The sequence below is a fragment of the Emydura macquarii genome, unplaced genomic scaffold, assembly GCF_026122565.2.
Source record: "Emydura macquarii macquarii isolate MOO-44397 ecotype Brisbane River unplaced genomic scaffold, CSIRO-AGI_Emac_v2 contig_1045, whole genome shotgun sequence".
NCBI classification, from domain to species: Eukaryota; Metazoa; Chordata; order Testudines; family Chelidae; genus Emydura; species Emydura macquarii.
In genome coordinates, this window is record NW_027131182.1 from 13,468,642 (window position 1) to 13,483,202 (window position 14,561).

General features: G+C 40.4%; 1 protein-coding gene across 8 annotated transcripts in view; it reads right to left on the reverse strand.

Moving 5' to 3' along the window:
• RANBP3L (RAN binding protein 3 like) overlaps positions 1-14,561 on the reverse strand; it is a 75,520-nt gene that overhangs the window by 11,271 nt on the left and 49,688 nt on the right. For 7 of the 8 annotated variants that reach the window (XR_010919208.1, XR_010919207.1, XM_067545534.1 and 4 more), the window contains exons 8-14: positions 14,446-14,549; positions 7,571-7,655; positions 6,460-6,562; positions 5,289-5,419; positions 4,262-4,382; positions 3,535-3,677; positions 205-400 (exon numbers count right to left, since the gene is read on the reverse strand). Coding sequence is in view for 6 of the 8 variants with exons in the window: in XM_067545534.1 (XP_067401635.1) it covers positions 205-400; positions 3,535-3,677; positions 4,262-4,382; positions 5,289-5,419; positions 6,460-6,562; positions 7,571-7,655; positions 14,446-14,549 (883 nt within the window). In the remaining 2 variants the exon portion in view is untranslated. Of the gene's footprint in view, positions 1-204; positions 401-439; positions 1,030-3,534; positions 3,678-4,261; positions 4,383-5,288; positions 5,420-6,459; positions 6,563-7,570; positions 7,656-14,445; positions 14,550-14,561 lie in introns of those variants that run through there. The other variant, XM_067545532.1, reaches the window with a different exon arrangement.

Sequence of the window (14,561 nt, forward strand, 5' to 3'; positions counted from 1 at the left end):
GATGATTTGTTTTAAAAGAATTTGCCACTGTTGACACAAGCCTGTCAAAATATTAAAACCCTACTTCAGTGCTGGAGAGAGGGTCACCATAACAACGGTACTTTGATGGAAAATAGAGGTTTAAAAACAGGGATAAAATGGGATTCTCAGGGCAACAAGAGAAGTTCAAAGGAGCACAAAAGTCCCAGGAAAAATTCTGCTTACCCGATTCATTGCTGCTCACTTGAGTTATTGTTTCATCATCTTCATCATCATCACTATCACAGTTTAATGGATGAAAGGCTTTTTCTGGCTCTGTGTCAACCTGATTTTCATCCAATTCTTGCTCAGCAAAGCTTCGCAGCGCAACAAGACGGTGATGTATCGCTGCATACAGATATCCAGCATCTTTTGAACTTGCCTATAGAAAATAAAATGCATACAGCCATTGACAATAACTGCAAAATAACTCTGACTACATCTCGACCAAATCACTGAAGTGCAGAGGCAAAGGAGAGATTTCAAAAAGACTGAAAATCCCTTCAAGCAGAGAGTCATTGTCCTTCGGAGTCAAAACGATTGATGTAGGATTCCAATTTAGTAACTTTTTGAGAAAATCGACTTAAAAACAAATAATATCAAGTTTGTCTAAATGCTCTGGATTTTAGAATTTGTTAAAATATAATTGTTGGTTGTTTCCCATATTGATATAATAGATCTAGGCTTAAAACAAAAATTATTATTAATCTTGGTGAATGGCTCAATTTTTATTGAATACTTAATATTCTGGACTTTGTGCAATTCGTCAATAACAAAATGTACTTCTAACAATAATAAAACATTAGGAACTTTCACAATCCACATGTAATATTTCTGGTTAGAAGTAAGTAAACAGAATTAACATCCAAAAATGAGTTTTCTCTGATTTAACGAATGGAAAGATGCTATGAACACTGCTGGTGAAGTTGGAAGAAAATCATTTACCAGAGGGTAGTTGAAAGCACATGGTCTTCTGGGGCCTGCTCCTCTACTGCTTTGCACCATGTACACCTGTACAAATTGAGAGTAGAAAGATACTAGTCTGATTTGGTAGTTTTATACCCAATTTATACTCACTTTCCACAGGTGCCTGCATGAGTTTCAAAGCAGTAGAGTATCTGGCTCTTCTTCCACGCTGCTCACATTTGCAGCAGGCAACAAAAGAAAGCAGTTGAGAGCAATTCAGAGCTGGTGTTTCAGCAGCAGTTAACTCTGTTGTCAACCTAGGCCTTGTCTACACTAGCACTTATGCCAGCAAAACTTTTGTCGCTCAGCAGTGTGGGTTTTTTTTTCATATACCTGTGCAACAAAAGTTTTGCCTGCATAAACGCTAGTGTAGACAAGCCCTGAATAATTTGTCATCACAGGAAGATGTAGCTTTTGAGGGACAAAGTCAGCCTAGGGTTGCAAACATCATAGATGTTGCAAATGTTATAGATCAGACTGAAGTAACTGCCTTTTTCAGAGGTTCTCAAACTTGTTCATATATATTTGAACCTCAGCCACAGCTGAGCCATTCATTCTTTTTAGACATACATAAGGAACTGTCCCACATTGAGGTGTCAATAGAGGAAGTTTGGGAATAAATTGATAAATTAAACTGTAATAAGTCACCTGGACCAGATGGTATTCGCCCAAGAGTTCTGAAGGAACTCAAATATGAAAGTGCAAAAGTACTTACTGGGGTACATTACCTATCGCTTAAATCAGCCTCTATACCAGATAGCTAGAGGATAGCTAATGTATTGGTAAATGGTTTTTAAAAGGGTTCCAGAGCCAATCCTGGCAATTACAGCCTAACTTCAATACCAGGCAAATTGGTTGAAACTATAGTAAAGAACAGAATTATCAAACAAGCAGATTAACACAATTTGTTGGAGAAGAGTCAACATGGCTTTTGGGAAATCATGCCTCATTAATTCTTTGAGGGTGTCAACAAGCATGTGGACATGGATGAATCAGTTGATATAGTGTACTTGGACTTTCAGAAAGCATTTGATGAGGTCCACAACAAAGGCTCTTAAACAAAGTTAAGCAGTCAGGGGATAAGAGGGAAGGTCCTCTCACGGATCAGTAACTGGTTAAAATATAGGAAACAAAGGGTAGGAATAAATGGTAAATTTTAACAATGTGAAGAGATAAGTAGCAGAGTCCCCCAAGGATCTGTACCGGGACCTGCTCTGTTCAACATATTCATAAATGATCTGGAAAAAGAGGTGAATAGTGACATGGCAAAGTTTGCAGATAATACAAAATTATGCAAGATAGTTAAGTCCAAAGCTAAAGAATTACAAAGGGATATCACAAAACTGGGTGATTGGGCAACAAATTGCAGATGAAATTCAATGCTGGTAAGGGCAAAGTAATGCACATAGGGAAAAATGATCTCATCTGTACATACAAAATGATGGGATCTAAATTAGCTGTTACCACTCAAGAAAGATCTTGGCGTCATCTTGCATAGTTCTCTGAAAACAGCTGCTGAATATGCAGCGGCAAATAAAAAAGCTAACAGAATGTTAGGAACCATTATGAAAGGGATAGATAAAAAGACAGAAAATATTATAGTGCCATTATATAAATCCATGGTATGCCTACACCTTGAATACTGTGTGTAGTTCTGGTCACCCCATCTCAAAAAAGATATGTTAGTATTGGAAAAGGTACAGAGAAGAGCAACAGAAATGACTAGGGGTATGAAAAAGCTTTCTTGCAAGGAGAGATTAAGAAGCTGGAATTGTTCATCTTAGAAAAGAGATGGCTAAAGGGGGGGATATGATAGAGGCCTATGAAACCATGAATGGTGTGGAGAAAGTAAATAAGGAAGTGTTATTTACTCCTTCATATGCTATTGGTGTCCCTAAACCTCTGACTGGGACTGGACGACCAGGGGCGGATCACTCGATAATTACCCTGTTCTGTATATTCCCCCTGAAGCTTCTGGCACTGCGCACTGTCAGAAGACAGGATATTGTGTTAGTTGGACCACTGGTCTGACCCATAATGGCCATTCTTATGTTCTTATATAACTTATTGGAGATTCTTGTGGACCATCTGCCCTGCTACTCACGATTGCATGGACTACCCGCACCACGAGGATCACTTTGAATAACATCCCTATGGCAACTATAGCAATTGTTTCTATGCAGATGAAAAATCAGGAAAATGTACTGATATATTTTAGCCATCTTTTAATGTTATTTAGCATCAAGGAGTAGCCAGTTACATAGCTCACTGATAGTCCACAGACCACAGTTTGGAACAACAATTTGCATACCATTGCTTTAGTGACCCCTGTTACCTTTCTAATACAGTGATCTGGTTATCTCCTAGGGAAATATCAGACCTTCAGTTTTTGCGCAAAATGCCAATTGATATCAATGGTGATTCTGTCAACATTATGGCCTTACACGTTTTACCATAAGGAGGCTATAACAACAGAATTGGAGGCTTGCCAGAACAAGGAGCCTGAGCTAAATTGCAGACTTGTAGATACTTGTTTCAATTTTTTCTTACCTGTATTAGAAATACTTTAATAGAATGGTCTTCTGGGTCTGCTGCAGTGATGCACAGACTCTTGCGATTTGCTCTTTCTATCACCATATGAGTCCAGAGTTTGGTATTGAGAATCAGTCTCAAACTGCCTTGATTTCGCATAACTAAAAACAGAATGCTTACATGTTAGACATTACATGGAAATGGAACCCTCTCTTTGTTTTGTTGTTGCAGCAAATTCATTCAGTACTGCTATAAAACTCATGTTTCCATTAACTTTGCATTTCATGGGATTATAACCTAACATTTTGAAAGAGGTGGGGCTTTAAATTTCTTTACTACATTTTGATATTTTTTAAGTTTCTCACAATATTTTATACCTTTTGCCATATAATATAATGAAACAGTCTTTCAAAACTACACAGGGCAGTATAAGAAACTACTGCTCAGTAAGCAAAACGTCCCATAAGTCACGTGGAAAAAGCAGCATCTCTGGAAAAGCTAAATCAGAAAAGAAAACTAGAGAACTCTGGAAGCAGAAACACATAACGCTTATTGACATCAGCTCACATAAACTGCAGTGGCTAGGGATATTCAGAAGGTAGCTTACTTTATAGAATAACACTGAAAAGGCTTTGAGCAACCTCATATAGATATAAAAAAGCTTGGCTGCAGGATTACAAATATCGTGAGATCCAATTAGCTATGGCAAAGGACAGCATGATTTAGAAGCGGAACTAATTTTTACCTAGCCTTGACTGTAATGTTCCATGTTTATTGCTTGACGTGTCATTAAGCCTCAGAGCTCCTCTGCCTCTTTCAATCCAGGATAGTGATTCTTTATTAAATACAAAAAGCTTGCAACTGATCTAAAGGGAAAAAACATTATGGAAGTTGTCAACCAATCTGAATTTTGTTATTTTAAAAATGCAGTTTTTACAATTTTGAAGTCTCTGTACTATAACCTTTTACTTTACAGTTGGTATAAAATTAGACAAATTTTAAAAAGAGAAATTAAAATTGAGCTAATCCCAGATTTATGATGAGTCTCTCTACTAACTGGGCTATGGGGAACAGTTAGCATAGAAATACATTTCACTTTAATCTTTTCAATTTTTCCCCTCCTCTGTGAAATCCACTGACAAATCCATATTTCTTAAATATGTCCCAGAATACATCATCCTATGACATCACTGATACCAGAAGTTTCGTGCAACCCATTGTACCAATACTGTCATAAATTGAAGCTAATGACCCATCCACATACAAATTTCCCACATATGGATGGGATAGTCGATTTAAGCAATCTTATAATTTTATATCTTTCCATTTTTAGATTTTTGTAATGTATGCAAGTATTATTTGCCAAGAAAATAAGAGTTTTAATCTTGAGTAGCAAGATTTATCCTAAAAGGACAATGATGTAACTTAGCTTTATTATAAAACCACTTACTTTGATAACTCAGTTTAAAAAAAACAAACCAAGCATTTGTGTTTATAAAGTAATTAAAAATACATATAATTTGGGGTTTTAGCTTTTGGTGCTAGGTTATAAAGACAACAGCAGGATATAGTTTTGGAGCATGATTTTGGAGGTTGAAAGAGCTATCAATTCGTTAACAGAAGCACATTTTTAAAAGGGAAAAACTTGTACATTTGTCCACCAAAGAAGTAGTACATACATATTCATGGTATTATAAGTTGCAGTAGACCATAATGTACTTTCTAAATGTAAGTAGAAAGGCTCACCATGCAGTCTTTAGGAAAATATATACCTGCAACACGTTGTGTTCTGCTTCTTCTCCTGTTATAACTTCAACTTTATCTAATAAATATTTCTGTGCTGATTTGGAAACGTAAGCAGCAGCCGATTCAATTAGTGTTGATTTCTTGACAAAAAATGTTTCTAAATGAGAAGGAAAAGATAATAAAAACCCCTAAAATTTCTACAGAAGGACTGTTTCAGTACATCAACAAAATGTCTACTTGTATGGTCTATGTCTTTGTATGTTCCCATTGGTGCTAGATATCAGCCAATGTTTTAATAAGCTTCAGACATTCCAGTATATTTTTTAAAGAATAAGACCATGATCCAGGCTTTCTGTATATGTGCAGAGGTTTGCCCATGAGGAAAAAGTAGCAGGATCAAACCCTAACTAACTAATAGTTGAGTTTTCAAATCAAATTGCTGTTCAGAGTCATAGTCATGAAAAAGGTAAGTCCCATATATCATAATGGTAATAAAAGCCCTGTGAATACTCAGTAGGAAAGAAAATTTATTAAAGCCATGGATTGGTGTCAACAGTATTCATGGCTACAAATATTCATTTTCCATAAACAGTCATGATATTTTTGTTTGTAATAATGTTCATAGAAAGTAAAAGCCTCTCAAACACTTCTGTGAATGTATTTTGACAGAGATGTTCATGCCAGAGGATTCACACAGCCATCCTGAAATCTCTGATTTCTCTTCTTTTTATAAAAGTTTCAGTCTTACAATTAGGGCACAGAAATAATACATTGTAATTTAGGTGACCAGTCAAACATGAATAACTAGCTAAAATTATAGTTGAAGTGACTTGTTCATAGACAAGGTATTAGCTGAAATGTGTTCCCAAAGTATTCATCACACAGTTTTGGATAACAAACAAATTGGTCAAAGTCTATTCCAGGAAAACGTGCAAATAAAAAAACAGTCTAATTAATCAAATAATAAATCATTTGCTACAATGATAATCCAACTAGTTTTGAGTCATAAACCAAATGATAGTTGCTTTCTGGACACTTAAATTTATGGTGCATATCCCAGTAGTATACTAATGACTGCATAACTAAAGTAAATAAATGGTAATTACTGAACTTCTCTAATTTGATGTCCTCCAAGATGCACTGAAATGACCTACTGGTAGAGTTCACTGTATTTGTTTGCTAAGTAGTCATTCTTACTTGTATTTGAATAACCAATATGAAAAGTTTCAGCAAATGTGGATGTTATTTCTCTCTTGCATCGATCAGTTTCATTATGTGGGTTGGCAGATGTTTGAGGACTCTAAAAAATTGAAGAAACAAGTTTAAGAAATGATAATGTTTATATGTTTGACATTAGCAGCAAGCTGAAAGGTCAAGAATGTATTGAATCATCTAATACACAGCGAGGATGAACATTCGTTGAAATAATAGGTTAACATACAAATTTTACTCCTACATACAAATACTGACATAGGATGTCAGTAAACAAGTGTTTGGTATCATTTCAGTCAATAGTGGAACTTTGTCCATTATCATAAAACCATAAACTATATTAAGCAGGAACCACAGTCTATTCTTAAGAGAGATTTTGGACTAGGAGAATAAACGTCTTTCAATTTAAGCTTAAAGTGATCTTTTAACGGAAGTGGAGAAGCTTACCAGGTACCTTTCCAAATTAATTCCTCATTTTACTGATCACCATATTTACACACAATTTAAAGAAGACATTGCAGAATTTAGAAATAATCACTCTCTAAGATATTTTAAACTATTACATTTACCTGATTCTGTAGGGTTATAGTTTTCTCATTATTCACATCTCCTGTATATCTGTTTTACTGCTAATCAAATATTTTCTTGGGGGTTCGAGGGGAGAAAGCCCACAGCTCTGAATATAAAAAAGTCTGAAGTGGTTTGTACTATAACAGAAAATTGCTAGAATTGTTTTTCCCACTGAAGGGCCAAGTCTAAAATTTGTGCCACCTAAATTGTGCCCATGAAGTGTGCACATAATCCAGCTGAGCACATGCATCAAGTCCGCCTGTGCACATGAGCACTGACATATAATTACCCATTTTGGACCAATCCTGCGAACATGTATACACGTTTAACTTTACTCACACGGCTGACTTCAAGGCAATGACTCATGTGCATAAGCATTTGCAGGACAAGTGGCTTTTTATGTAGATATGACAAATGTGATCACAATTTAGCTAGCCACCTTTGAAAATGTAACCATCAGCATTCAAATGCCAATTTTTTCAGAAACAGAAGAAAGAAGAAAAATGTCAGTATTTACAAATCTTACCAAAACTCTCTCTAACATGTTTTCTCCAAACACAAAATCAGAATTTCTGCTGTTTAAAAAAGTGACATCTTCAACTGGTTGACTTCTAGAGGAACAAAATTTGTGAAAAAAAATCAATTAGACTTTGTAAGAGATACAAATATATCTATAAATGCATGCATTTACCTTTCCAAAATTACATTAAAACAAAAACATTGGCCTACTATGAACCATAGAGAATACTTCATTAAAGGAATTTAGGGAGATACACTGTATTTCATGGAAAATAATGAGAATGTCCCTTAAAGACTAGATAGTAGCAAAGCCACAAGCCACTGGTGCAGCACTCCAGGAGCAGTATAGGAAAAGAATCATGCATCAAAGAGACACACTTCTCTCCCTACTTCCTCTTATTCCAGTGAACTGCTACTCTTTCTGTGTCAGCCTAACTGTGCCGGTCACCAGATCCACCCACTCCCCTACCTTCTTCATCTACTCCTTGTCCATCTGCTTTGGGAAAGCGGGGGATATAGAGGGGCAGGTGCGCAGCTTACTTCAGTGTATCTAGATATAGATTATGTCTATGCTGCAATGTAAGCATGGGCTCAGACTCAGGTTTGAACCCAAATCCTCCTTCCGTCTACACACAAATCTCTCAGATTCATGCTGGACCCAGGCATGGAGGGTCCAAGCCAGTGCCAAGCCAAGACCCAGGGTTCAAGCTTTGCTGTGTAGATGCAACCCTGCTTGACTGGGGTCCTGGCAGTCCACCAAAAATATCCCACAATCCCATGGGCCAACTTCTTTTGTCCTCTCTATTGCAAAAATCTCCAATAGACTCAGCTTAAAATGGAAGCCACTCTCCCCCTTGATGTACAGCAGCAGCTCAGTGAATCAGCATTAACCTTTTCATTTTCTTCTGACCACCAAAAGGAAGGGATGCAAATCAAGATAAGCAAAGAACACATCAGAGATCTTCTGACCAATTTGAATGAATTCAGGTCAGTGGGGCCTGATGCTGTTTCAACCCAGGGTACTGAAGGAATTAGCTGAAGAAGTCTCAGAGCCACTGGCAATAATATTTGCAAACTCATGGATGACAGGAGAGGCCCCAGAAGGCTGGCGAAGGGTTAATGTAGTGCCCATCTTTAAAAAAGGGAAAATGGAGGATCTGGGGAACTATAGCCTGATTTCAATGCTTGGGAAGCTACTAGAGCAATGTAAAAAACATTCAGTTTGGGAATACCTGGAGGATAAAGGGGTAATCACTAGCAGCCAGCATGATTTACTAAGAACAAACAAATAATGCCAAACCAGCTTGATTTCATTCTTTGACAGGGTAACTGGTTTGGTGGATAGAGGGAATGCAGTGGACATAATATACCTGGACTTCAGCAAGGCGTTTGACACTGTCCCACATGATATTCTGATAAGTAAACTGGAGAAATACAGACTCAGCGGAACTACCATTACGTGGATACATAATTTTTTAAACAACCACAGACAAAGAGTAACTATTAAGGCAATGATATCAGATTTGAGGGAGGTCTCAAGTGGGGGTCCACAGAGATCTGTTCTGGGTCCAGTGTTGTTTAATATCTTTATTAATGACCTGGATGTAGGAATAGAGGGCATATTGATCAAATTAGCTGATGACACAAATGGGGGGAGAAGGAGATTTGCCAATACTTTGGATGATAGAACTAAAATTCAGAGGGATTTTGATAAATTGGAGAACAAAATGAAATTCAACAATGACAAATGTAAGGTGCTACACTTAGGGAAGATAAACCAAATGCACAAATACAGAATGGGGGTAACTTGCTTGGCAGCAGCACTGCTAAGAATGATCTGTGAGTTGTGATGGATCACAACCTCAACATGAGTCATCAATGCGATGAATTCAGCAATGTGATGCTGCTGCCAAAAAAAAAGCAAATGCAATTTTCAGTTGCATTAACAGAGGCATTGCATACAAGTCACGGGAGGTGATAGTACCACTCTGCTCAGCGCTGGTTAGGCCTGAGCTGGAGTACTGTGTCCAATTGTGGTCATCAATGTATGGAAAGGATGTAGAGAACACGGAAAGGATCCAGAGGTGAGCAACAAAGATGATCAAAGGGATGGAATGCAAGCCATCTGAGCACAGGCTGAAGGAACTGGGCATGTTTAGTTTGGAAAAGAGAAGATTAAGGGGGGACATGATAGCAGTCTTCAAATACTTGAAAGTCTGCCATAAAAAAGATGGAGAAAAGTTGTTCTGTCTTGCCACAGAGCGCAGGACAAGAGGCAATGGATTCAAACTACAGCATAGCAGATTTAGATTAAATCTCAGGAAAAGCTTGCTAACTGTAAGAACCGTAGGACAATGGAACAGACTGCCTTGGGAGGCTGTGGAAACACCTTCACTGGAGGCTTTCAAAAGGAGGCTGGATAGCCATCTGTCTTGGATGGTTTAGACACAACAAATTCTGCATCTTGGCAGGAGGTCAGACTGGATGATCCCTGTGGTCCCTTCTAACCCTATTGTTCTAAGATTCTAAGATGCAAATACAACATAGGAGAGGCTTCTGTGTTTGCTTCTGTGGAGCCTGAACAGAACAAGCCTTTTGCAAAACGCGCAGCTTCATGGTCACGGGAGTGCAATAGGACTTTGGTAAACCTCTGATGCGAGGCCAGCAAAACTGTGGACTTCAGTAAAAGAACCAGGAATGACCATGCACACCAGAAGATAGCAAAGAAGCTGGCAGCTTTGCAAATTTACCAGATCACTGACCAGTGTGGGGAGCAGATTATGCAGCTCAAAAGTGAGTACCAGAGGACCATAGACCAGAACCGCACCTCAAGTAACTCGTCAACATTGTGTCCATTTTATGAGGAGGTTTGATCGAGTGCTGGGCACTGCACCCAGTACAGAGCCAACCGTGGTGCATGATGACTTGGTCAGCTGGGATGGTGCCCTGCTGGCCTCAGAATCCAGCCTGGGAACTGATGGGAGCCAGTAGCAGGAAACAGGTGAGGACCATGAAGTAATTCTGTTGCTGACACTGGTGTCAGTTCATGCTTTGGAACAGGATTAACAGAAAATTCTGTGTCCATACTTGGAGGAGCTGTTTTATGTCCCCCCCAGGGAACAGCCTTCTGCTGAGCCTGCAGCATACATGGAAGGGAGAGAAGCTGTCCCTGAGCCCAGTAAGTTTTTGGCTCCAATTTAAAATTTATTGCTACAGAATGGGAGGGATTTCTACTCTAAGAACCAGTGTAAAAGTTCTGAGACTCCCCAGCTAGTAGCATGTATCCACTACTGGCGAATTGAATCCCAGTGCCTTGGCATCCCCTGGCCTGCCAACACGTGGCGTTCAACATGGTGACTGGGAAATGCAAATAGTAAAGAACACCTTTAAAGTGTATTTTTACTGGAAAGGCACAGATTTTTATTAGAGCCATCCCTGTTTCTTAAAAATAACAACATTACATTGACATGCCTTTAAGTTTGCTGCTCTGTAATCGCTCAGCAATCTGTAGAGCTGCCTGGAAAACAGTGAACTGACTCTGTGTGTTTGTTTGGGGAAAATGTGTTCCACTTCCAAAACTAGTCCCTTTCAGTTCAAGGTAGTCCATAGATGACATTTGTCCCAAGTATGACCAGGGTTTGAATTTTTGTTCAAAAAAGGGCTGAGGGTAGAGAGGAAGAAGGCTATGGAGTTGTGTGTGTTTGTATGCAGCCCTAACAGTGTAAGCCATGTGGAAACAAACACAGCATCCTATTTTCCTATTCTGTCAAAATAGGACAGTTATGGTCAGGCACTAACTTCCAGTAGTCAGGCTTAGACTGGCCATAGGGTTGGGCCTGGGCCAAGGGTGGCACTGGAATTGAGATCGAGGGTCAGGGTCAGAACCAAGATCAGAGGCTGTAGACAAGCCAAAATCAGTACTGTAGCGAGAGTCTCGGGACAAGCCAAGTCAGTATCATAACCAGGGTCCGGATACAGGCCAAAAGTCGAAACCTGGTAGTCAAAAATCCGAGGGTCCAGGGAGGGTCAGGAGGTGGAGGCAAGGCTGGAGCGTGTTGGTAACAAGGCTGGAGCGAGGTCAGAGTAGGGCAAGGACCAGAAACAGGGCTCAGGCAAGGCTGGAGCAGGAACAGGATCAAGAGTGGGCTGGGTGTCTTGACAGTCTGGTACACTGCATGGAAGCAGGAGGGTTCCTGGCCAGGTAGTGCTGTTGTATAGACTGATCTGCAGCCCTAGTGGGGTTGGAGAAATATCTGATGTCATCTGATTCAGGCTCGGCTCAGGGATAGGTTGCTGCTGCAGGCTTGAGAGCTGACTCAGCACAGACTCTTTTGGAAAGGTAGTTAATGATGTGAGGTTGTTGCTGCATGCCTGAGCAGTGACACACTTCAGCGCTATTGGAGGGGCAGCTGAGCGAGCAGCTCTGGTTTGGCTATGGGTTTGCCTCACTTATGTCCTCCAAAATGTGAAAGGCCTGAAATGATAGAAAAAGCCTTTTGTTGCAAGGCACCTGACCTTCAACCCAAGTAGTTATGAAATTTTTGTAAAACAAAAGCAACTTGGCATTTTTAACATACCATTGTCTGTGTACGCCTGTAACTAAGGTTAACTGGGTTGTGCCCAGGGAGATTCTGTGGACTGAAGCATCAGTTTTGTAATAGATTGCAGTTCAGTTTTGAAGTGTAACATTTTTATGTCCTTGAAATTCCACAAGAATTAATTCTGAACTCCTCCAGTGAGCTATTTGAGACAATAATCTTCTGTGTCTTGTCCTATTGCGGGCCCCTTGACCTCTACTGGCTGCTATGCCTCCACAGCTTGACCTCAGTGCAGTACAAGCCTGGCCCAGTGTACCTCCATGGTGAACTTATGGTCAAAGTTCTTGAGTGGGCCAATCAGCAGGTCCAGAAGCACAGGGACTTAAAACTGGAGAAGAGGCATGCCAAGAGACAGGAGGAAAGGCTGAGACTCGCCGCACAGCTTGAGGACAGGGTTTTCGCACAGGAGCAGGCCCTTGCTTCACAGTTCCTGGAACAGGAGTGGTGGCTAAAGGAGGAGGACAGAACTCAGCAGAGATAACTCTTTGAGCAGCTCATCTCAATCATGGCTTCAAAATTATCGGCTCCTGCTCCCCTCTCCCACACCACAGCCTGATTATCCTGTGATGTACCCTCAGTCCAGAAACAGCTTGGAAATCTCCATATCTGGGTGGCCCATGCAGTCAGGCCCCATAAGCAGCTTGGCAGGGTAACTAAACCCCAAGCAGCTCTCCATCTTGACTCCCTCTCCAATGGGTAGCTCCACACCCTCCCTCAAGTGCACAGAAAATGAGGAAAGAAGGGAAAGGAGAATGGGGGAAAGGGGAGGAGACCGGGGACATGCAGTGGAGGGGGATCCTGTTGTGTTTGCACTGGTTCATACACATTGTTTGTTTTGGAAATGTTCTTTTGTAACTGGGTTTTTTAATGGCAGCTGGCCTGCCTGGCAATGGGTGACTGCTGCATTGTTTTAACGTGTTTCTAAATAAAGCCTTATGTCATCAGGAAAGTTTATTGCTATGACTGCATCTCATCGTACAATCATGATTTGAGATAAGAAAGCTAAACACATGATCAGGAACAATTAGGAATTACTAAACAAACACTATTTCTCTATACAGTTAGATACAGCAAGTCACATATCAATCACTTCCTGATGTGAATCCATATTGTGAATCATCCCCCACTCTACCTCCAATTCACAATTCCAGCATGTCATTCATAAATACACTGCATGGTAAGTAAGTAAGTAAGTACACTGCATAAGTACACTGCACTACAATCAAGCCCCCATCCCCACAAGCACTGACCCCTCCCCATATCAATTAGCCCTCATGCATAGAGATACTATTCCCTCTCTTCCAGCAGGCCAGGGAAGTCCATAACATAGGAGCACAGAGCATCTCTGACTGCTGTTGCCTGGGTACATCTAGCTTCAGTTGTGGTAGGTGCACTTTCTGCAGCCCCTCGCTGTCATCGGTCCATTCAGGGGGAAATGGCTCACCTCTTCCTCCTGGTCCATCTGAAACTCTGTCAGGTGCCTTTGGTGGGTCAGAAAACGTTGCTGAAATGTCCACCAGTGCCTCATGAAAACTCTGACCTTTTCCTGACTCAAGAATGAAAGTGCAAGCCGGACAACTTCTTGAAAAGGGGTCTCCTCCATGTTGCTCAGCTGGCTGTGTTGGTGGGCTGTTCAAACTTCCTGTAACATGCAGGGTGGGCAGTAAAGTTTTCCCACAGTGCACCATGGACAACTGGCTAGAGTGACTACATTTCAGGAGGGCGCTAGGGAGTTTGGGATATGGATGGCATGGTTCAGGTCTGCATGCTGCACTGTGGATTCCAGAACCCCAGGTTCAAGCCGAGGTTAGAAAATTCTTAAGGTAGGGTTAAGAATCAGTGTAGACCCTCAAGCCCTAGGTTCTCCAACATAGGTCAGCTGACTCAAGTCCCACTTATTTACGGTTACTTTTTTTACATGAATATTTGCTTTCTCTTTAGCTTTGGGAGCTGCCAGTGTATTTTCAGTACAGGTCTGCCTTCATTCCTCCCAGATCTGAGATTGTGGTGGCTGTAAAATGGGTTTACGCTGCAGTGTAGACATTCTCTGAAAGTCCAGGTAACTCACGCTGAGGTGTAAGGGGAAGTGCTTACTCCCCTGCACAGGCATATAGTTCAAGTTATAATCTTCCCATAAACCTTCTTTTCCTTTTTGGCTGATCTTTGCATTTTTTCAGCTAACAGCTACATAGACACGTAGAGCAATAGGCCAGAAAACAAAACCAAATACTTGCTATTCTTTAGGTACGCAGAAAAAAAACCCACAATGCTTTGACCAACTTACTCTGTTGTTTTGGGGCTAGAAAGGTGCATGGAGATAGATGGCCCCACTGTTGTCTCAGAACTTGCTGAGTTTTCGGCTGGGCAATCAGATCTCTCTTCAGACAACTGGAAACAATT